We start from the raw sequence: 23,949 nt of genomic DNA on the forward strand, positions 1-23,949 counted from the left end.
GTTTTCAGATTAAAAACTCATGACAGGGTCTGTGAGTGTGGCCTAGTGGTAGAGTGCTTGCCTAGCATGCACAACAAGGTCCTGGGTTCAATTCCTTCATAAACAGAAAAAGGTGGAAGTGGTGCTGTGGCTCAAGTGGTAGAGCACTAGCCTTGAGCAAAGCCCAAGGACAGTGCTCAGACCCTGAGTTCACGCCCCACTGTGTCAAAAGGATTTCATAAACCCACGAGTTTTGAGAAAAACCTGAACAGCACAGTATGACCCTTCATCTCACAATTCTGGGACAGAGGGCTCTGGGGAGCACTTGCCTAGTACACACATGTACTTCCTTAACACACTCAGCTTCTCACTGAAGCCCAACAAGAGCTCATTCAATCACAATAACAAAAAGGTTGTGTCCCTCTCCCTCCCCACCCCCCCCACCCAGCAATGTAGGGTTAACACATTCCCTGCTACATACACCCAAGTTTAAATCCCATCCTCACTCACTTTATACATAAAAGACTTCTAAACATACTTAGAGGAGCAATGCCCCAAAAGTGGTTTGGGTTGAAACACAGTAGAGTTGGCATGAGACAGGGAGAACAAAACATTAAGTGCTACTTGAATACAAAGTCTCCTGGGGTTCAAGAGGTTTGTTCCTAATTATGTTCAAGTACACAAAGAACTCTAAAATTTGTTTAATTTGTTCAGTTAAGAAGTGTTTTAATACAATTTTTAAATAATTTAATGTAGCTTACTTTGTTTAAAACTAAGTATGCCAATCCCATGCCCTTTTGTTTCTACATACAGTATTACCTTTTCCTTCAGCACTTAGAAAGACAGAACCAGAGCTGGTGGTATACAGCTCAGTGGTAGGGCATGTTCCAAGCATTTGCAAGGCCTTAGATTGACCCCCCACATGGGAAGGAGGCGATACAGCCATAGCTATTCAAGTGCATGCAACATACCTTTTAGTTATTATCCTAAATCTAAAAATAAATCTACTTATAAGATCTGTATATTACATACCAAATATTCTAAAAACATCTAACCCCAAGAGTGTGAGCAATTTACTTGAAAAGACAAGGAGAAAGATCTGCACAGTAAATGCATATATATAGACACATGTATATGTATATGCATATATATAATTTCTAAATATACTTTTTATTCCAAAAGACAAAGTTGAAGAAACCACAGCTAAATACCAAAGAACCTCCTTCTTTGAGTTGGAAGAGAGAATAATTGGTAAGTCACCATCTTTACTATTTTTAGCTAACACAATGCATAGTTGAAGTCTAGAAGAATCACCTTTGAAATTCTTAAGGAATTCATTTCCCCCTCCCCCCCAAGCGTTTTTGAAATTAGAAATGAACTGGCAAGCACTGGTAGCTCAGGTCTATAATCCTAGATACTCAGAAAGCTGAAATCTGAAGAACACAATGTGAAGCCAACAAAGGCAGACAAATCCACTAGACTCAACCCCAAATAACCAGGGAGAAAAAAAGCCAGAGCTGAGTGGTTGGTTCAAGTTGTGGGGTGACAGCTCTGAGCAACAAAGTGAAGCAAAAACAAAAGGCCTTAAATTTAAGCCCCCCAACTGGCATGTGTGCATGGGAACGTGCACGCGCACACATGCATGAGCACATGCACCCACGCATGCATGTGCACGCGCACACGCACGCACACACACACACACCCCCAATAGAAGCCAAGTGAACACAATGAGTAGAGCAGGGAACTGATTTGTATATTAATAGCTCAACAAAGTCTGCAAGTATACTTTAGAATTATGATTTATAGTATCACCTATAATATCTTCATAGTAAGTGCTTTAAAAACAACAACACAGAACTTCAAGCAGGGTGCCAGTGGCTCACACATATGAGACTCTTATCTCCAATTAATCACTCTAAATTGGAAATGGCACTGTGGCTCAAATCGTAGAGCACAAAAAGGCTCAGGGACAACACGTAGGCTCTGAGTTCAAGCCCCAAACCAACAACAAAACAGAACTTCAGATGTTGAACTGTGTGGTACATGAGCCTCAATAAATCTAAGATAACATACAAACCCAACCAAGATTTCTATTTGATCTAATCCAAAATACTAAAACTTCTGAATTCTTCCCTCCTCCCCTCTGTGCATCACTCAGCCATAGAAAGGCTATCCTGCCCATGCCCCAGCAGAAGACGGAGAAGGCAGGAGCTGGGGAGAAACAAGACTCCACACTTCTCAGCACAGAGCAAGCTTACCATCACACATAGCTCAAACATAAGTGGAGGTAGGGAGAAGAAGAAGACCTGGAAGAAAGGAGGGGGGAAGCATATACATGTAAGGATTAACATTTCACTTACAGAACAAAAAGGCCAAGGGAATAATGATGATGTTCCAGTACAGATAGAAGCCCTACCTTGCTCAGTAGGTCACTAACCTCTCACAATGCTTCTAAACTGATGACCTTTCTCTTTGTATTTTTTTTAACTTAACGTATATTTAACTTAAACACTCTGGCCCTCTCTCCTTCATGCTAAGAAGACAAATAAAAAGACAATTGAAAGCAATCTGATTAGCTATATAAGACTAACCAGCAATAGTTATACATTTGAAACTTGAAAGAGATACACAAGTAACTAGTGAGACATAATTCTAGAGAATGGAAAATGTTGATGTACTTTAAGGACAAGTAAATGAAAAATATTATTGGTAGCTATAAGGAGAAAAAAAAAGAAGGAGAAGGAGAGGTGGTAGCAGCAGAGATTTATATTGTTGTCCTCTAAGCCAGGCCAAAGGTCAATAGCTCACTGGAACTTCACAGCTACGATGGAACTCCGTTGGATATGGAGCTGGCTCATAGATGTTTAGAAAATAGACTTATTTTTCCCCCATATATGGCACAGTTTTCAAAGTTTTGCCTTCTATTCTTTTATGACATAAATCATATGGTAACTAACTTTGAAAAGAATGCCAAATGGTAAAAAATAAAGCCAGGACTTACCTGAGCCCACATGGGCCAGCTCAACACTACCCTGGAGTTCTATGGTAGCTGTGACATCACAGCATGGTTTATGCTGTGGGGACAGGGTGGACCTGGAGTCTGCAGGCACAATTTCAGGAACCCTTAAAGAGAAAAGTTAGTTTTAAGTGCTAAGGTTCAAGAATGTTCTAGACTATGGTCAGTAGAAAGATGCAGATGTAGCTAGTTGTAATATCTAGATAGCAGTCAGCATTCTTTCACCCAAAGTTTAAGTCCTATAATTTTTGCAGACAAAAAAGAAATTAGGGCCAGGAGCATGGCCTAGTAGTAGAGCATACACGAAGCTCTAGGTTCGATTCCCCAGCACCACACACACAGAAAAAGCCAGAATTGGTGCTGTGGATCAAGTAGTAGAGTGCTAGCCTTGAGAAGCCCACGGACAGTGCCCAGGCTCTGAGTTCAAGCCCCAGAATTGGCAAAAAAGAAAGAAAAAAGAAAAAGAAAAGAAACTATACCCAGTTTAAAAATTTGTTTTAATATCCCAAGCATCTGTTTCCAGCTTAATCATGAACCTGGGCTTTAATATCTATGGGAAACTCAATACTCAAACAAAAACAACTTTTAAATATAAAATTGTCCTTAATATTTTTTGGAGGGGGGAGTAGTACTGGGGTCTAAACTTGGGGCCTCATGTCTGCTTGCTCAGCTGGCCTGTGGCCAGGCTTTCTCCTGATTATTTTGGAGATGGAATTGCACATAATTGTCTGCCGGCTGACTTCAGACCAGGATCCTCAAGATCGCAGCTTCAGGAGGAGCTAGGATTACAGGCATGAGCCACCAGTGCCCAAATGGTACTTTTAAGGGTTAAGTTTTCAAAGAGTCATAGTCACAGAGACAGCCCCCAAAACAACTTGAGCAAATCAAACAAATCCACATTAGCGATATTTTCACAGCATAACCAATGGCAACTACTATTTGAAGCCACGCTGTTGGAATTCTAGGGAGGTACAAGACTTGGTAGGCTAACACAAGAGGATTATAAATTCAAGGCCAGCCAAAGTTACATAGCAAGGTCTTGTATTTTAATCCACTATTTCGTATTCCTAGAAGTGTTATACAGCAGTACATTTTTCAAATCTAGCTTCTACTCAATATTCTTACTCTTAATTAACGTATCTTCTTCAGATAAATAGAAGATTTAGTGAGATAGGAAAACCAAGTAGTCTCAAAGGCCTTTTAAGTGTTCTATTATCAATGATGACAAATTATGTCAAGTAACAGTTTATGCTCTAGCTCTTAATTCCTTACATCTTTGATCAGTTAACAAACAACTGTTGCAAAAAAAAAATATATATATATATATATATATCCCAAAAGGATAGTAGATATCTGAACTGAAAAGATGTTTTAATAAGGTTGGAAGGATTAAAAGAACATGTAACAAACGTTATCTGTGACAAGTGGCCAGAGAGAAGTGCAAATACATTTAATTGGTTATAGAAAATCAACATAAGTTCAAATTATCAAGCATCACCAAACTATTCAATATAGAAGGGAAGAGACTAGAAGACCCAGAAATAAAACCATAGTTTCAGTTATCTGATCTATGATAAGGGAGCTAAGGGTATACAGTGGAAAAAAGACGGCCTCTTCAATAATGGGTGTTGAGAACATTGGGCATCCACATGCAGAAAAACTAAAAATGGATCCCTGTTTGTCACCATGCATGAATATCAACCCAAAACTGGATCAAAGACCTCAATGTGCCCAGTGCCAGTGTCACACCTCTAATCCTAGCTACTCAAGAGGCTGAGATCCAAGCACTGCATTTCAAAGCCAGCCAAGGCACTAAAATCCATGAGACTCTTACCTCCAATTAACCACTACAAAACCAGAAGCAGCAGTATAGCTCAAGGGGTAGGGTGGTAGCTGAAGAGCTCAGGGACAGTGCCCAGACCCAAAGTTCAAATCCCATGACTGAGTAAAAAGACCTAAATGTCAGGCCTGAAACTTTGAAATTACTGCAAAAGGGAGTCAAAGAAACACTAGAACTTATAGGTATAGGTAGAAACTTTTTGGAAAGAGCCCCCAGGGGCAAGCAGATAGGAGAAAGAATTGACAAATGGGATTACATCAAAATAATTAGTTTCTGCACAGCGAAGAACATACTCACTAGAAAGACAACCACTGGGAGATCTTTACCAACAATACATCCAACAAAGGCCTAACACCCAAAATATAGAAGGAACTCAAGAAATTAACCCTCCCAAAGCCAATTACTAAATGGGCAAAGGAACTAGGAAAAGAAAAAGTAAGAATAGCAAGGAAACATAGGAGGAAATATTCACCATTCCTGGCCATAAAGGAATTCAAATCAAATCCCTCTCACCCCAGTGAATTTGAACAATTGCTAGCAGTTGGTGGGAATGCAAATTACCACTCTGGACAGTAGTATGGAGGTTCCTCAAAAAAAAAAAACTAAACTAAACATTGGGCCAGGAGCATAGCCCAATTGGTAGAGTGTTCGATTCCTTGGTACCACATACCTAGAAAAAGCTGGAAGTGGCACTGTGGTTCCAAAGTTCAAGACCCTGAGTTCAAGCCCAACGATTGGCAAAAAATAAAAAGGAAGAAAAAAAAAAAAAAAAAAGAGTGCTTGCCAAGCATGCATAAAGACCTGGGTTCAATTCCTTGGTGCCACATACATAGAAAAAAACCCAGAAGTGGTGCTGAGACTCAGGCCCTGAACTCAAGCCCAGAGCTGGCAGAAAAAAACAAACCTAAACATTTCCTACCAACCAGCCATACCACCCAGAACACTGCATGCTAAGATACCATAAAAAAAAAAAAACACTTGCACATCCATGTTCGTTGTTCACTATTTACAACAGCTAAATTACAGAAATAGCCCAGAAGCCCTACAATAAAAGAGTAGATCCAAAAAATGTGGTACCTATACACAATGGAATTCTATACAGCCATTAAAAAGAATAGGTCATTTGAAGGGAAATGGATGGACCTACAACAAATCATATTAGGAGAATTAAGCCAATGTCAGAGACAAAAAACAGCACATGTTTTCTCTCATACACCAAAGCTAGATCTAAAATACATGATAAAAGACACAGGACTCTAGGGACTCACACATAGTGAGAACCTAGGCGGACACTCTTAGGGAACGGACATAAAGGTGTAATGCCTCTATGCCTCAATCATATAACATAGAAAGTAATGAAATAAACACCAGGAAAGCAAACAAGAGAGGTTTTTTTCTTTTTTGTCTTACCTGTCTTGGGGGGAAACACAAAAAATGGAAGCATAAAGGGTTAAGCTAAAGCAGCCATGATACTCAGCCATGGGGACTGGAGGAGGGAAAAATTACGAGAGAGTAAGGGAAAGTGTTACACTACTCAAAAAGAAATGGGTCTATTATTTCCTGACTTACAGAACAATAACCCTTCTCTACATCACCTTTTAATAACATTTTTTAAAAGACAAAAACATAATTTTAAGATAATTTTAATTATGTTCTAAAATTTATGTGCCAGTGATTGCATATGGATTCTCTTCTTGAATACTTGTTTGTTAAACGTGACACTTGAAATATGATGTAAAAAATCAGTATTAAGCCTGTAATCCTAGCTACTTTGGAGGCTAAGATCCAGGATCAAAATTCAAAGCCAGCCTGGGCACAAAAGGACCTGAGACTCTTATCTCCATTTAACCTCTAGAAAACAGGAAGGGAGGCTTGGCTCAAGGGTAGGGTGGTAGAAGAGCTCAGGGACAACTCCCAGGCCTGGTTCAAGCCCCATGACACTCACACACACACACACCCACTCACAATCAGCATTAATAAAAATCTTTTAAAATAAAGATGAAAACATTTTAATCCAAAATATAAGTTTCGATGAAGAAAATGAAAAGCATTTCAACAAAATACAAAAAAAATAAATAGCAGATGTTCTATAGGTAGTGAGCTCAAAAGCTAGTATTAACATTTTAAAAGCTTTTCCTATCTCTATTCTGTAATGTGTAGACTCTTATTATTTAACAGTAACAAAAAAAACTAGCCCTTAATAGTTAAAAAAAAAACATTAATGCCTAAATTTGATGAAACAAGACATAATGTCCCATAACAAACATGATGTAAAACATACCACATCCAAACAATGGATTGCTAAGTTGTTAAAACAAAGCAAATTCTGGGAAAATTCAGCATATGTTATGACAGAGATAAACCATGCTGAAAAAGTCAAATACTATATGACTTCATTTATATGATTCTTAAGAGAGAGTTCACAGAAAAAAGAATGGAACATATACACAATGGAATTTTGTTCACCCACTGCAAAGAAATGGGTGGACCTGGAAAAATTTGTTAAGTAAGTCAGGCCCAGAGAAACAAAAGATGCATGTTTTTTCTCATATGTACAAGTGCCAGGCACCAGTGGCTCACACCTGTCATCCTAGCTACTCAAGAGTCTAAGGTTTGAGGATCATAGTTCAAAGTTAGCCCCGACAAAAAAAATTTGTGAGACTCATCTCCAATTAACCGCCAGAAAACTGAAAGTGGTGCTGTGGCTCAAGTGGTAGAGTGTTAGCCTACACATACATCATACATACATACATACACACACACACACACACACACACACACACACACACAGAGTTGTACACAAATGTATTCACTGTTTGCAGGGAGATTTCAAACAGTGTAATTCCTTAGAAAATCTAAATTTGGGCTGGGGGTTTGGCCTAGTGGTAGAGTGCTTGCCTAGCATGTACAAAGACCAGGGTTCAATTTCTCTGTATCACATACATAGAAAAAGCTGGAAATGGTGCTGTGGCTCAAGCGGTAGTGCTCTAGCCTTGAGAAAGACCAAGGACAGTGTTCAGGTCCTGAGTTCAAGCCCCAGGACTGGCAAAAAAGAAGAAAATCTAAATCTAACAATCCAACAAAATGAATAACAGAAAATTGACACTTGAAAGTGGGGAGAGCTCAAGGAAAAGGTAGATTGTGATCATAATATTTGATGAATATTCTACAAAATTAAGAAAACTGAAGGGAAGGGTTGGATGGGATGGGGGAGATAATAAAAGGGGTACTTATAAAGTGATGCGTGGAATGGTAACTCCTTTATAATAAAAAATATAATTAAAAAACTAACTGAATCTTGGGCTGGGAGTTTGGCCTAGTGGTTGAGTGCTTGCCTAGCATGCACTAAGACCCAGGTTCCACATAGGTAGAAAAAAGCTGGAAGTGGTGCTGAGGCTCAAGTGGTAGAGCTCTACCTAGCCTTGAGAAAGTCCAAGGACAGTGCTCAGGCCCTCAACTTAAGCCCAGGACCGGTTAAAAAAAAAAAAAAAAAAAAACACCTGCGTCTAAACCAATTCTCCAAAATGAGAATTATTCTGCAAAACTAGGTTCTTTAAAAACATTAATATCATAAAAAAATCAAATTTTAAAAAAGCAAACTGAGCATCAGTGGCTTATGCCTGTAATCCTAGGCTGAAATCTGAGGGTCGCAGTTCAAAGCCAGCCCAGGCAGAAAAGTACCCATGAGACTGTCTCCAATTAACTACCCAAAAACCAGAAGTGGCACTGTGGCTCTCAAACTGGTAGAGCACTAGCCATTAGCAAAAGAGCCAACTGAGTTCAAGCCGGAGGATCCATCCGAGGGGGAAAAAAAAAAAAAAGGCAATACCAACTGTGGTTGTTCATGCTGTAATCATACCATACCCACTCAGAAGGCTGACATCACAGGATCAAGGTTCAAAGACAGTCCCACAGCAAAGTCCATTTAAGAAAACATTTTTTTTCTCTCCAAAATGGGGCCAGCAAAAACCAGAGCTGGAATCTTTAACCCAATTTCCTACATGGGGAATAGAAAATGTTTGTCTGCCTTAAGAGGGTAAAGTGCCAACAGAGCAAGGACACCAACCACAAAGACCTGAGTTCAAATCAGCACCAAAGGGGGGTGGGGAAATCAGGCACTTCCTTAGACTGAGCAAACAGAGTAGGAGCAAGGCAATCACTGAAACAACAGAATATGAACTTTGACTGTCTCATTTCCTGTGTAATTAGTGTGTGTTCAGGCAGAGAAAACATCCTTGACATTGACGTTCCCCCTTGTCTACATGTACTCAAGTGTTTCAGTGAGAGAGGTAGAGGAAGATAACCAAATAATAATTGACCCAGGTATGTGGTGTGCAGTGTTATACACTTGCAACTTTTATACTTCTAGAAATAAAGGCTGATGGTTAAAAAACTGGTTGGCAGGCCAGGAATCTGGCCTAGTGGTAGAGTGCTTGCCTAGCATGCACGAAGACCCGGTTCGATTCCTTGGTACTATATACATAGAAAAAGTCGGAAGTGGTGCTGTGGCTCAAGTGATAGAGCTCTAGCCTTGAGAAAGCCCAAGGACAGTGCTTAGAGTTCAAGCCTAGGGCTGGCGAATAAAAAAAAAAAAAATTGGTTGACTAAGTCTAAGGTGAATGAGGACAACAGGAAGAACTACTGCAGGTCTCTAGAAGTTTAACTATGCTTTGTTTTTTTCCCCTATAAGATATATAATTTTTTATAAGGCTTTTTAAAGATTTATTTTTGTTTCAGACCACTATTTTGAGTTTTAGCACATCCTATATTGCCTTAATGTTTTCATTTAACATATTCAAAAAAGAAAAGTCTTTAAATCAATAATTATGTCAGTATTACAAAATCAAGAATCACCAGATTCTCATAAGAGGTGTACACTCCTGATATGCAAGTCTATATAATCAATCATTTCTGAGAGCCAGAAATTACTTCTCAGACATACCCAGAAAAGTATTTCACAAGTTCTTTCTGACACTCCCAACCTATTTAACTGATTAAAACACGCTTTTCCTGAAGTTCTTTTTTTTAGCCCTAGGTAGCAGAATAAACTGACCAAAATCAATTAACAATAGAAAGGAAAAGAGGAGAAAAGTGTGTGTTCTTCCCACACAATATTTATCATGTATATTTTATAAAAATATACTGATGAAAGTTGTTTACTTTAAATCATGACATAAAATGCTATTTTATATCCAGAGTTCCAAAATCACAGGAAGAAATCCTTAAAAAAGATCAAAGTTCATGACTAAAATTGCTTGTTATCAATGCTAAAAAGAATTCTACTACCTGCTAATAGGAAAGTAAATCTAGCAGTGAGAATGTAAACAAAGCAAAAGATGCTGAGTTTTTACAGACAGACACACACCCGACTAAGATTACCACACAGTTAACTAGGGACATACAAGGAAGGAACCACCCTCATTCTCAGCAGCTTGCTTTCCTTTTATGGATACAGTGCCAAAGATTTGTTATAGGAGTTTGTATATATTCTGGATTCTATTAAAAGCTTTTAACAGAATATTTTCACTTAGCCCATTCTTGTAGAAACAGAAAAGGCTATTCATAATATCTGAAGCTTTTTTTCTGACTCTACCTTCATTCACATGTTAAATAACACATTAAAAAAAGGATATTACAATGCTGGGGAGGTGGCTCAATGGTAAAGTGCTTGCCTGGCAAGCATGAAGCCCTGGGTTAATTCCCTGTACCACATACACAGAAAAGCCAGAATGGGTGCTATGGCTCAAGTGATAGAGCACTAGCCTTGAGCACAAAGAGGCTCAGGGACAGCACCCAGGCCCTGAGTTAAAAGTCTCAGAACTGTTTTGTTTTGTTTTTTTTAATGCAGGGGGGGAGGAAAGGGGGGGCGGAGTATAGCCTAGTAATAGAATGCTTGCCTAACATTCATGAAGCCCTGAGTTCAATTCCTCACAACATACACAGAAAAAGCTGGAAGTGGTGTTGTGGCTCAAGCGGCCTTGGGCAAAAAGCATCCAAGAACAGTGCCCAGGCCCTGAGTTCAAGCACCAGGTTTGCCCCCACTACATACACACACACAAAAAAGGACACAACATCAGAAAACTAGTCTAGTCTGGCATCAGTATAAAATCAAAGACTGTAATCTAAAATAACCCTAACTTCTTGGGCTGGGAGTTTAGCCTAGTGGTAGAGTGCTTGCCTAGCATGCACAAAGACCTGGGTTCGATTCCTTGGTACCACATACACAGAAAAAGGCATAAGTGGTGCTATGGCTCAAGTGGTAGAGCTCTAGCCTTGAGAAAGCCCAAGGACAGTGCTTAGGCCCTGAGTTCAAGCTCCAGAACTGGCAAAAAATAAATAAAATAACCCTAACTCCCTACCTAAGTTCCCAGAGATGCTCTCCTAAAATGACACATTAAAAAAATAAATATGCTTCTGAACAAGCAATATGAAAGTAATAATGACTGCAACACAGTTCCACGGGGCACAAAAAAATTCTAGACAGAAAACAGATTGCCCAAACTGCTGCAGTATTACCAGCCTGAAAATAGGCCAACCCAAGCAAAGAACAAATAGTACAGAAATTCTCTCTCTCTCTCTTTCTCTCTCTCTCTCTCCACACACACACACACACACACACACACACACACACACACACTTCAAATTATGTGATCTAACATTGGAATATTAAGAACAATTAGCAAGTGGTGGGTTACCATGAGTTGCCTGTGATCCTAGCTACTAGTCAGGAGGTTGAAATCTGAAGGTTACTGTTCAATGCCAGACCAGGCAGGAAAAAAAATCAGTGAGACCCATCTCCAGTTAATGGCCAGAAAACTGGACATGGTGCTATAGCATAAAGTGGGAGAGCGCTAGGGCCGGGAGTTTGGCCTAGTGGTTAAGGTGCTTGCCTAGCATGCATGAAGATCCGGGTTCGATTCCTCGGTACCACATTCATAGAAAAAAGCTGGAAGTAGTGCTATGGCTCAAGTGATAGAACTCAAGTCTTGAGAAAAAGTCCAAGGACAGTGCTCAGGTCCTGAGTTCAAACACCACAACTGGCAAAAAAAAAAAAAAAAAAAAAGTGGGAGAGTGCTAGCCTTGAGCAAAAAAGCTCAGGTACAGCATTTAGGTCCTGAGTCCATAGCCCTATAACTTTAAAAAAATAAAAAAAGGAGGGGGGGGGGGTTGGGCAAAGCTGAGTGGGACAGGAAGGGCAACATAGAGCCAAAGGGCAACATTGTCCAAAAAGAAATGTACTCTGCCCTTACCTAACTGTAACACCTACTTCTATCACATTTATAGAAACAATAAAAATTCATATATATTTTGTGTGTGTGTGTGCAGTCCTGGGCTTGAACTCAGGGCCTGAGCACTGTCCTAGGGCTTTCTCAAGGCTAGAGCTCTATCACTTGAGCCACAGCACCACTTCTGGCTTTTTCTATATATGTGGTACAGAGGACTCAGACCTGGGTTTTCATGCATGCTAAGTAAGCACTCTACTATGAGGCTATGCTCCTGGCCCCCAAAACAATTAAAGTATTTTAATTTTTTCTTGTTTTTTTGCCAGTCCTGGGGCTTGAACTCAGGGTCTGAGCACTGCCCTTGGGTTTTTTTCTCAAGGCCAGTGATCTGCCACTTCACTCACAGCACCATGTCCAGCTTTTTTGTATGCATGTGGTATCGAGGAATCGAACCTGGGTGTTCGTGCATGCTAGGCAAGCACTCTACCACTAGGCCAAACTCCCAGCCAACAATATTTAAAAATTTTTAAGAAGCAAAACTAAAAGCATTAACATTCACAGGTATCAAATGTTATACAAAATTCTAAACCTAGTGCTAGTTCCCTGGCAGAAAAGAACACCTCCACCACCCTCATCCAGAAAACAGCAGCAGCCTGGGTACTTCCCGGTGAGCGACTCGGCACAAATTCTTTCATTACATAACAAAACAGTAACTCTAAACCCTCTCCCTGAGAACTGGTCCCAATTTGGTAAAAAAAAGTTTTTAAAAATGAAATTGTAGACACAGAAGTGGGCACGCTGAGGCCTAGAAAGGTGCCGCGCTGGCCACGATGGCTGCAGGCTCGGCGTCTGGGGATGGAGGGCCGGGCAAACCCGAAGCTTCAGCTTCAACTCCGGCGGCGGCCGGCCGGATGATCTTGACCGGGGCGCAGGCGCCTCCAGGAACCCGGCGGGGCCTTCGGAAAGCAAGAGAAAGCCGAAGAAGATCGATACTTCAGAGAGAAGAGGCAAGAGCAATTGAATGCCTTGAGAAAACACCATGAAAATGAGACTGAGGGGCATAAACAGGAGATTGACCGTCTGCAGAAGCAAACTGAACGGCATAAGAAGATGATCAAAAAACTACACAAAGATGATTAAAGGCTCACAGATCCCCAGAGAATGGCATGGATGGTCGTTGGCTTCCATGTAGACACAGTTCCTGTTAAAATACTTGGTCTGTGTACTACTAACATAATAAATTTGGATCAGAAAAAAAATGAAATTGTAAAATTAAGATGCTGAATTTTTTTTCTTAAAATGGATTTGTATTCAAATAGTCCATTTCTATTGGAATTCTATTCCTATTACTGCACTAAAACTTACTGCAAATATACCAACTTATAACAATACAAGCTTTATATAGTCAAATATACTGACTTACAACAATACAAACTTTATATAGTCAGAAGGTCAATACAGATCTTCCTTGGGCTAATATAAAGTGCTGGCTAGGTCAGAAGCCCTAGGAGAACCAGGCTTCTAGAGGCTCCCCCGGTTTCTTCATTTCTGTTCCTCCACTGACTCACTCTGGCCTCCTCTGACTTACAGGTGATAATTCTCCATGTGAACATCCTTACTGCAATAATGACTGCAAAATTTCTTTTGCCATGTAAGATAGCAAACTGATAAACAGACCCTTGAGGAATAGGCCATAAGGCGGGGGGGAGGGGGGTACATTTTCCTACCTGCAGTACTATTCAAACCACTGTGTCAATCACAAAAAGCCCAAAGACATACAGGGAACAAAAACTCCAATAAAGGCAAGTAGTGGTGCTGGATGGTACCCATCTAGTTAACAGTATATCTTTCAAGATACAGAACTTGTATACTTCATAAATACAACTGTGAAGCAATCACTGTTTTAACACCAAGAAGTACTGAACTAAAAAAATGGAAGGCACTTTATTTTTCCTGAACCCATGTAATTCAAACATTAAAAAAAAAAGCCAGGATGGGATCCATACCAATAATCCCAACACAAGACTGAGGCAAAAATTCAAGGCCAGCCTAACACTATGTAAACAAAAACAAACAAAATTTGTGTATGTACCATACATCTGAATGCGGCAGAAAATAAAACGCTTTTGCCTGTACCATGACTGTGTGCACACCAGAACTAAGGTCTTGCATGTTTGCTTGGCTTTTCTACTCAAGTTTGGCATTCTACCACTAAGCCACAACCTCCACTTTCAGCTTTTTGCTGAAATGAGGACAAAATACCCACCCTTATTCTACAAATATTATATCATTTGTGTTAGTCATCTACAAATACTTTAAAGTAACTAATGTAAGAAACTAAAAGAAAGGGACTGGGAATGTGGCTTAGTGGTAGAGTGCTTGACTAACATGCATGAAGCACTGAGTTCGATTCCTCAGTACCACATAACCAGAGAGGCCAGAAGTGGTGCTATAGCTCAAGTGGTAGAGTGCTTGCCTTCAGCAAAAAGAACCTCAGGGACAGTGTCCAGGCCTGAGTTTAAGCCCCAGGACTGGCCAAAAAAAAGAAAGAAAAACTAAAAGAAAAAATCAGGAAGTAGAACTGTGGCTCAAATGGTAAAGTACTAAGCCTTAAGGAAAAGAAGCCTAGGGACAGTGCCCAGGTCATGAGTTCAAGCCCCAGAACTAGCAAAAAAAAAAAGTTAAAAAGATAAAAACCCAAGGTCATTGACACAGTCTTGGAGATATAAATGTAACTACATAGACATAAAAATATATGATGGGATATATGCTCTATAGACATGTTATATAGATCAATATGCATGACACTCTTAGCTTAAATTTAATTATGTTCTAAAATTTATGTGCCAGTGATTTATGTGCATAGAGATTCCCTTCTTGAATACTTGTTAAGCATGACATTTGAAATACAATGTAAAAAAATCAATGTTAATTAAAAAAAAAAAAAAAAAAAAAGCCCAGAAGTTTGGCCTAGTAGTAAGTACTTGCCTACCATACATAAAGACCTGGGTTTGATTCCTTGGTGCCACAAAATAGAAAAGGCCAGAATGGTGCTGTGGTTTAAGTGGTAGAGCCCTAACCTTGAGAAAGCCCAAGGATAGTGCTCAGACCCTGAGTTCAAGACCCAAGACTGGCCAAAAAAAAAAAAAAAAAAAAAATCAGCCAAAGATGTCTTAAATATGTCAATTACCAAGTACCTACCCAGTGTAGGAATTTCAACTTGTTCTGACACAGAAATCACATGATAATCATGTGTATAATTCACAGTACTACAATCACTCAAAAACTAATCTGAATAAACACAGATGCAATATCCTAGGTTTCTGATAGTATGAAATAATGTATCTATCTAAAGGAACTCCAGGAAATGGAAACAAGGTTTTTCTTTTATGTTTTTGTTTTCTTTTTGTCTTGTTTATCTGTCTTGGAGGGGTACGGAAATAGAAATGAAGGGACAAAGGGTGAACAGATGCAGTAATGTTACTCAGTAGACACTATGTTGAGAATGACTTTTATACAACTTGGTGATTCAGTAAAAAAAAGAAATGTACTTATGCAGCTGTAACCCCTTTGCAATGAACAACAAAAACCTAGATGACTTTTTGTAGAGAGTGAGCAGTCCTAAGGTTTAAACTCAAGTTTCATGCTTAAACATGCACTTGCTTGAGTCATGCCTCTACTTCAGCATTTTGCTTACTCATTAGAGATGGAGTCTCACAGACTTTCCTGTCCAAGCTGGTTTCAAACCACGATCTTCCAAATCCCAGCCAAGTATGAATCACTGACACCCTCATCAAATTTCAACTCCTTCCCATCCTCATCAGCAAAAGCGTAAAACAAAGCGGAGACTTTTTTTTCTTCTTCTTTTTTTTTTTTTTTTTTTTTTTTGCCAGTTCTGGAGCTTGAACTCAGGGCCTGAGCTCTGTCCTTGGGCTTTCTTAAGGCTAGATCGCTACCACTTGCGCCATAGCACCATTTCCAGCTTTTTTCTAATTATGTGGTACCAAGGAATTGCACCTAGGTCTTTGTGCATGCTAAGCAAGCACTCTACCACTAGGACAAACTCCCGGCCCCAATGTGGGAACTTTTCTAACATAAGCAAGATCCCCAACACTGGAATAAAAAAAAGAAAAAAATGGCAAATGACAACCTGGGAGCTGGGCAATGACGTATGCCTATAATCCTAGCTACTCAAGAAGGTTAAACTCATAAGAACTACAATTTGAAGACGGACCAGGACAAAAAAAAAAAAAAAACAAAAAAGTTCAGGAGACTGGTATCTTAGCTATGATGGGAGCAGAAAGGAGTATCACTGTTAAGAAGCCAACCCAAACAAAAAGTAAGATCCTAGCTCCACTCTACAGTACATTAGGCACTCTTATTAGTAGTTAGTAAGTACAAGGCTCTTAATTCAGAATCCTAGTATTGCTCCCCCCACCCTACACACACCACAGAGACACAAGTTATAAGCACAACAGCTGAATAAAATGTCTTCATAAAAAAATCTGATAGAACACATACAGGATATGCACAGAATTTTTAATCAAGTTGGGTATAGTGGCACATTTGAAAGACTGATAGAGCAGGACTCTTAGAGTCCCATGCCTGTTATCCCACCTACATGAGAAGCACGAACAGGCGGATCACAGTCCAATCTGGCTGGAGGAAAAAATAAGATCTTATTTAAAAAAATAATAAAAGCAAAAAGGGATGGAGACATGACTCAACTGGTAAAATACTTGCCTTGAAAGTATGAGGCCCTAAATTCAAATCCTAGTACAACCAAGAAGAGAAAGAGGAAGAAGAAGATAACAGATATCGTAAATAGTGAAACTAGAAAGGTGGAGAGATCTGAAACTCACCCTCAAAGCCAGGCCCTGGGCAGAAAAGTGTATGAGACTCTCCAATTACCAGCAAGTAGTTGGAAGTAGCCAGGTGCTAGTGGCTCACACTTATAATCCTTAGCTACTAAGGAGGCTATGATTTGAGGATCACAGTTCAAAGCCAGGCGAGGTAGGAAAGTCTGTGAGACTCTTATCTCCAATTAACCACCAGAAAACTGGAAGTGGAACAGTGGCTAAAAGTGGTAGAGCTTTAGCATTGAGCAAAAAAAGCTCTGGGATAACTTCCAGGCCCTGAGCTCAAACCCATTTTGGCATCAAAAAAGAAAGAAAAATTCAAGCTGGGTGTCAGTGGCTACAACACTCTTTTTTTTTTTTTTGGGGGGGGGGAGGGTGGTCATGTGGTAGGTGGGTCATGGGGCTTGAACTCTGGGCCTGGGCGCTGTCCCTGTCTTCAGCTCAAGGATACCGCCCTACCCCTTGAGCCACAGCGCCAATTACTATTTTCTGGTGGTTAATTGGAGATAAGAGTCTCATGGACTTTAGTGCCTGGGCTGGCTTTGAGCCGCAATTCTCAGATCTCAGCCTCCTGCGTAACTAGGATTACAAGTGTGAGCCACCTCATTCAGCCTTAATAATCTTGACAGTTGAATAATGAGGAGCCAGCCAGGGCAGAAAAACCCTAAGATCCTTATCGCCAATTAACCAGCAAAAAGCCAAAAGTGGAGCTGTGGCTCCAGTGGTAGAATGCTGGCCTTGAGCAAAAAAATGCTCAGGGACTGCACCCAGGCTCTAAATTCAAGCTCCAGAATAGGTTGTTGGTTGGTAGGTAGGTAGCTAGGTAGGTCCACAAAGCAGGAAAGCAAAGAACCTAAACATCCATCAGAGGAACAGGATTAATAGCCATTGACCAGAAACATTTCTAACATGCATTCACTGCTTGCTTTGACAAGTCTTGACTGAGTGTCTGATAGGCAGTATTTCTATGTATTGAGAGTTGTAGAAACAATTCAGCCTTTCTTGGTCCTATTTCTACAACTACAAAACTGACTTTAGGTTCAGGAATTTTTTCCAATGTTAAACAAAAGGACTCATAACTTGTATTCGACATAATATAAATTATGCTTAGTGCATATATATTCTTTTCTTTTTATACTTTTTTTTTTTTTTTTGCCAGTCCTGAGGATTGAGCTCAGGGCCTAGGGACTGTCCCTGAGCTGCTTTTGTTCAAGGCTACCAACTTTACCACTTGAACCACAGTGCCACTTCCAGCTTTTCTGTTTATGTGGTACTGAGGAATCAAACCCAGGGCAACCATTTTACTATTAAGCCACATGCCTAGCCCTTAGGTATATATTCTGAAGGTGATTTTCAACACAGATAAAATCCTTAACCCTCAGGCTGGGAGTTTGGCCTAATGGTAGAGTGCCTGCCTAGCATGCACAAAGACCCAGGTTCAATTCCTCCGTACCACATACGTAGAAAAAGCCGGAAGTGGTGCCGTGGCTCAGGGTAGAACAGTATCCTTGAAGAAAGCCCAATGACAGTTCTCAGTCCCTGAGCTCAAGCTCAGGTATGGGAAAAAAGAAAAAAAGAGAAAAAAAAAAAGCTTAAATATCAGGAAAAACAAGGTGACAAGGGTTGTAAAGCAACTTAAACGTGGAAGCAGTGGCTATAGAACTCAGACGGAACTTCAAATACAGCAATCAGAAGGGCTCAGTAAAGAAAGCATTATTTGGGTAAGAACTAAAGGAGGTTATTTAGCAGACTGTACACCTGGGAGAGGATAATGCAGGCAGAGGAAAGGTTTGTCTGTAGGAAAAAAAAAAAAAAAAGGTGGTGGAGTGGGCCAAGCCAAAGCTTACAACAGATGGATTCAGAGGTAAACAATGCACATGCTGGGGTAGCCTTATAGAATCTTAAAAGAACTAGCTTTTGTTCTGGTTGCCACATCCATGCTAGAGGGTTCCAAAGAACTCCTCTTGTAGTTCTTATGTTAACAGCCAGCTGTAAGGTACAGAAAGGAGACAGTCTTGGTTTAGATCAGGGTGGTATGAAGCAGGTTTTGAATATATTATGAAGGTAGAGTCAACAGGACTTTCAGACAAATAGAAATGAAGTTTAAGAAAGGAAATTAAGCCAGGCACAGTAATCCTAGCTAGTCAGGAGGCTAAAATTTAAGGATAGCGGTTCAAAGCCAACCCAGGCATTAAAGTTCTGTGAGACTCTAATCTCTAATTAACCACTAGAAAACCAGAGGTAGTACTGCGGCTCAAGGGGTAAAGTGGTAGCCTTGAGCTGTGAAGAGCTCAGGAACGGAGTTCAAGTCCTAGAAAAAGGAAAATAAGGGGCTGGCGATGTGGCCTGGTGGTAAAGTACTTGCCTAGCATGCATGTAGCTCTCACTGGGCTGGATTCCTCAGTATCACATACACAGAAAAAGCCAGAAGTGGCCCTGTGGCTCAAGTGGTAGAGCTCTAGCCTTAAGCAAAACAAGCTACGGGACTGCATCTCAGCCCTGAGTTCAAGCCCCAAGATTGACAAAATAAACATTTTTTCTAAAAGGCTCTTGGCATATACAAAACAATGAATTTGTTACCAGTCACCAACAAAGATGAGAGTCTGTAAGATAGCAGACGAGACACAATATCCATTTTTACCTCACTGAAATAAATGTGAAGTACCAGACAGGGCAGACTCTGAGTAGGGCAGCTGCACTTGAGCTAAGGCTCAGGTATGGAAGTTAAAAGTATGGATTCGATTTCCAGGTCTTATCTGACCCATGTGTCTTTCAAAAGACCAACCTGAGTCATAAATGAAGATACAATTTTATAAGGCAACTAATTCCATAGAACAAAAGAACAAAAACATTATATTAATTAATCAGGTAGCACTGTCCTATTCTCTTAGGCACATTGCCCTCTACCCAAGGAGAAGGCCAATCTATGGTGAGCACTGACCTAGATCTAGTTGAAAACCTGGCATGGCAACAACAGACATTCTGGACAACTGAATTTAAATTTACACTTTCTCCTTTATCATCCTAGCTCTCATTCCCAAATTGTACTTTAGCATTGTCAGGTTTTGGCACTGCCCACTTCCCAAGCAATTTGAGTTTTCAAAAAAGGTAGAAAATAAAACAACAAAGACAGCAAAACATGGCTCAGTGTGTTTCCTGTGCTAGCTGAGGAAAAAGTGAGAAAAGTGAGAAAAGCTGCTAAGTGTCACTAGAGTTCTACAAAGGGACTTATCTACTGGGATATACTTTCATGTCAGCAAAAAACTATAATTTTTTTAAAACTTAAGATTTCTTAAAATCAATTCTTAGGATTTACATATTCATACACTTATCACCTCTACATTCTTAGGGCTGTATCCAGAGATAAATAAATTAGTACTACAGACGAAAATACAGTTAAATCACATTTACAGCTTAGCAACTGTTCTTTGGTAACCTTATTAATCACTCAAAATATTCCTAGCAAAACCAAATGTCAAAGTAAGCACCCCATCAAAATTAAAATTCAAACATCTAAATCTACTAGAAAAATAAACTTGGATGAACAAATACAGCAGAGGTACTCAAGAGAGGCTATATTGAAAATGAACTACACAAAGTGTGCATGGAAAAGGGAGGGTAAAACTGAGAGGGAGTGAAGGGGTGACATTACACAAAAAGAAATAAATACACTCATTATCTCACTATGAAATAGTAACCCCTCTTAATAATAATTTTTAAAAATACAAACTAAAGACTCAAATACTGCCTTTGTAAATTTACATAACAAATGGCTAATTCACTAGATCAACAGCTAGAAAAAAAATCTGCTGCCATGTGTTACTGCCCTTCAATAGCACTGAACTAAAATTTTAAAATTTGTCCCAATATTTCTGAATTTTCTTAGTAAAGCACTAAAAATATAATACACAGATCTCATAATATGAACTATAGAATCATCTGGCTATGTCAAAACAGTCCCAGGAAGTTTGCAAATATTTACTAACTTTCATGTTCAAATATCAGCATTTCCAAGGGCAATACTCTGTTCACCTTCTTGGAGTCACATATTTTTTGTGTTATTTTTAACATATGACTAACCCTCTCTCATCACAAGATGCTCACGCTGTTTACCAACACTCAGAAACAGCAGCTGGTGCTCCTCAGTTACATCTTATTACAAGAAGAGGACAAGTTTTTAAGTCCAGGTATACACTTTTCTACTGATGTATATGTATAAAAATGGCTTTACACTTTCTTTCCCTTGCTGATGGAAATATATAATTAAATGGACAATTTAGTACAAAGTTGACATCACACATACAGATTTTCATACATAGAAACTAGTATAGCAGTCATGGTAAAGGAACTCCATAGTAAATAATAGTGACCTCATTTACATTTTCTTGAGTGTTTTTGTCAGTTGTTTTTGTTTCTGTTTTGCAGGTACTAGAGGTTTCAACTCAGGGTTTTGTGCTTGCTATGCAGCCATGCAGGCACTCTACCGTTTGAGCCAAGCCTGCAGCGCTTTTTGTGCTCATTGTTTTTGAAATAGGTTCCTGCTTTATCCAGGCTAACCTGGTCTGAATCCTCATGATTTCAGCCTCTTGCATGAGTGGAACAGGTGGTGCATGCCATGACGCAATACCTGGTTGAGATGGGGTCTCAAAAACAATTTGCCTAGGCCAAACACTTTGCCCACACTGGCCTCAAACCACAATCCTTCCCATCTCCACTTCCTAAGTAGCTAGCATTATAGATGTGAGCCACAAGCACTCAGTTTCATGTCATATTCATTCCTTTTTCCACTCTCATTCATAAACAGAAAATGGAAACTTACCCACACAAGCATTAAGGAATAGCCAATCAGTCTTTTTCATCCTGTTTTTAATTTGCTTTAGTTTTTTGAAGTCCACTTCAAGTTCCTCCTTGCTGCCAACAGCACCTGCCAGTTCAATCCTCTGAAAATCCATTTTTACCTCAGAGTCTCGTTTTGTAGTGGGAGGTGATCTTCTTTGGCTATTACCACTACTGCAGCTTCCCCTCCATCGAGCTCTGTCTTGCTCATTTATTATTGAAGAAGCCTCTTCAGTCTCTGCCAGCTCTATTGCTTCAATGTTATTAGGTCTGGGATGATCACAAACAACACATTTTTTAGCTTTGGCCCAGTTTTCATATGTGCAAATAGAACAGGTCCAATGCTGGGTCCTTGCATTCAGTTTATTCCTATCATTATATTCCTCACAAGGATCAACAGAAAAAGCTACTGGTCTTGAGCCAGATCCCGAGGACTGAGGAGATTCTGTGGGACTCCTGGTCCTACGCTGGGATAAACACTGGGTGCATCTGATTGCTCTTGGCCAGTTCAAATATGTGCACATGTGACATGACCACTTATTTGCATTTTCCATGCTATATGAAGATTTAACCCTTGGTCTTGCACTAGAATCTGGACATATTAAAGGACTACTTCCTCCTTCAGTATTGGAAGGATCCCAATCTCTACCAACATCACTGGAACCACTTTTAAAGGGATCTTCAGTAATAATTGTTCCACTGGGTCTTTGGGCACGACACATAGTACACTTGATTGCAGACGGCCAGTTTTCATACGTACAATATTCACAAGCCCACTTAATTCCACGTTCTGACATTGTGCACTTCTTCAAACAAGTTATGTCAGGCAGGAAGCTATAAAGAAGTAGGATACCATGATTAACAGAGTAACTATATAATTCCACCTCCAAAATATCCCCAAACAATAAATGTGTCCCAACAATACATGCTGCAAATGATGCATTTAAGATTTCCCACAAAATTATTCTACTTTTTTTTTTAACTCTCATAGAGATAATAGAGGTAAACTCCCAAAGAAAATTCTTAGATTTCAGGATTTAATGAAATTTTACTTTGGAATACAAAAGCAATAGGTAGGAGATAAAGGAACATTTCTTCTAAGAAAAAAGACTAAAGGGAAGGGATGTCACAATTTTAAGCACTACAATAAGCAATGCTTAATTTTGGCTCAGCTGTCACCATCTATTTAGAAAAGTATCCAGTAGTTAAAAAAACTCAAAGAGAAGTGAAAGAACACAAACCAAATAATATCTTCTCAAGTTACAATGTAGCTTATGCAATTCAGGTACATTATATTTGACTCACAGATTCTAGAAGATCAGTCATCTCTACCATTCTTTGCTAAGAGAGTTGAAGCAATTTAAAGGTGCTAATTATCCATCGCTTGTAATTAGCAGGCAAAGATGTAAAAGAGGAATCATCTCAATTAACAACAAAATAATCTTATGAAAGGGAAATAGTTCCATGATACTTTGTATTCTCAAAAATCTACTTCAATGTAGAGTACAAAAAGAACACTATCATTTGGGAAAATCAAATGGACAGAACATCTGGATAACCAACTAGCATAATCATAAAGCTGTAGTAAGAATAATCGTATTTCAACCACTTATTTTCTTTTTTCTCTTCCTTTTTTTCCCCCCACTTCCAGAGCTTGAACTCTCAGCCTCACTGTCCCTGAGCTTTTGTGCCCAAGGCTCTACCACTTGTGCCACAGGTCCAATTCTGGCTTTTTGTGGTTATCTGGGGATAAGTGTCTCATGGACTTTCCTGCCTGTGCTGGCTTTGAACCTTAATCCTCAGATCTCAACCTTTTTTTAAAAAAAAAAATGTCAGTCATGGGGCTTGGATTCTGGGCCTAGGAGTTGCCCTTGAGCTCCTCAGCTCATGGTACAGCCCTATCCTCTGAGCCACAGCACCACTTCCAGTCTTCTAGTCGTTAAGTGGCAGTAAGAGTCTCACAGACTTTAGTGCCCAGACTGGCTTTGAACTTTGATCCTCGGCTCTCAGCCTCCTGAGTAGCTAGGATTACAGACATGAATAACTGCACCCAGCATATCTCAGCCTTCTGACTGGCTAGGATTACAGGCATGAGCCACCAGCACCTGACAACAATTGGAATTTTAAAATGTACTCAAAATGTAATTCACACTAAATATGTACTGAATAGCTTAAAAGTTCCTTGAAACTGGATAT

General features: G+C 39.7%; 1 protein-coding gene and 1 pseudogene across 7 annotated transcripts in view; one reads left to right on the forward strand and one right to left on the reverse strand.

Annotated features, from left to right (window-relative positions):
* The window catches only part of Zranb1 (zinc finger RANBP2-type containing 1), a 62,199-nt gene that overhangs the window by 21,029 nt on the left and 17,221 nt on the right, over nucleotides 1-23,949 (reverse strand). For 6 of the 7 annotated variants that reach the window (XM_090345655.1, XM_090345651.1, XM_090345649.1 and 3 more), the window contains one exon: nucleotides 21,737-22,587. In XM_090345655.1, coding sequence (XP_090201781.1) covers nucleotides 21,737-22,587 — 851 coding nt within the window. Of the gene's footprint in view, nucleotides 1-21,736; nucleotides 22,588-23,949 lie in introns of those variants that run through there. The other variant, XM_090345656.1, reaches the window with a different exon arrangement.
* Nucleotides 7,286-13,198, forward strand: LOC150053704 (ATPase inhibitor, mitochondrial pseudogene; annotated as a pseudogene).

The sequence above is a fragment of the Megascapheus bottae genome, chromosome 15, assembly GCF_031878675.1.
Source record: "Megascapheus bottae isolate mThoBot1 chromosome 15, mThoBot2.hap1, whole genome shotgun sequence".
NCBI classification, from domain to species: Eukaryota; Metazoa; Chordata; class Mammalia; order Rodentia; family Geomyidae; genus Megascapheus; species Megascapheus bottae.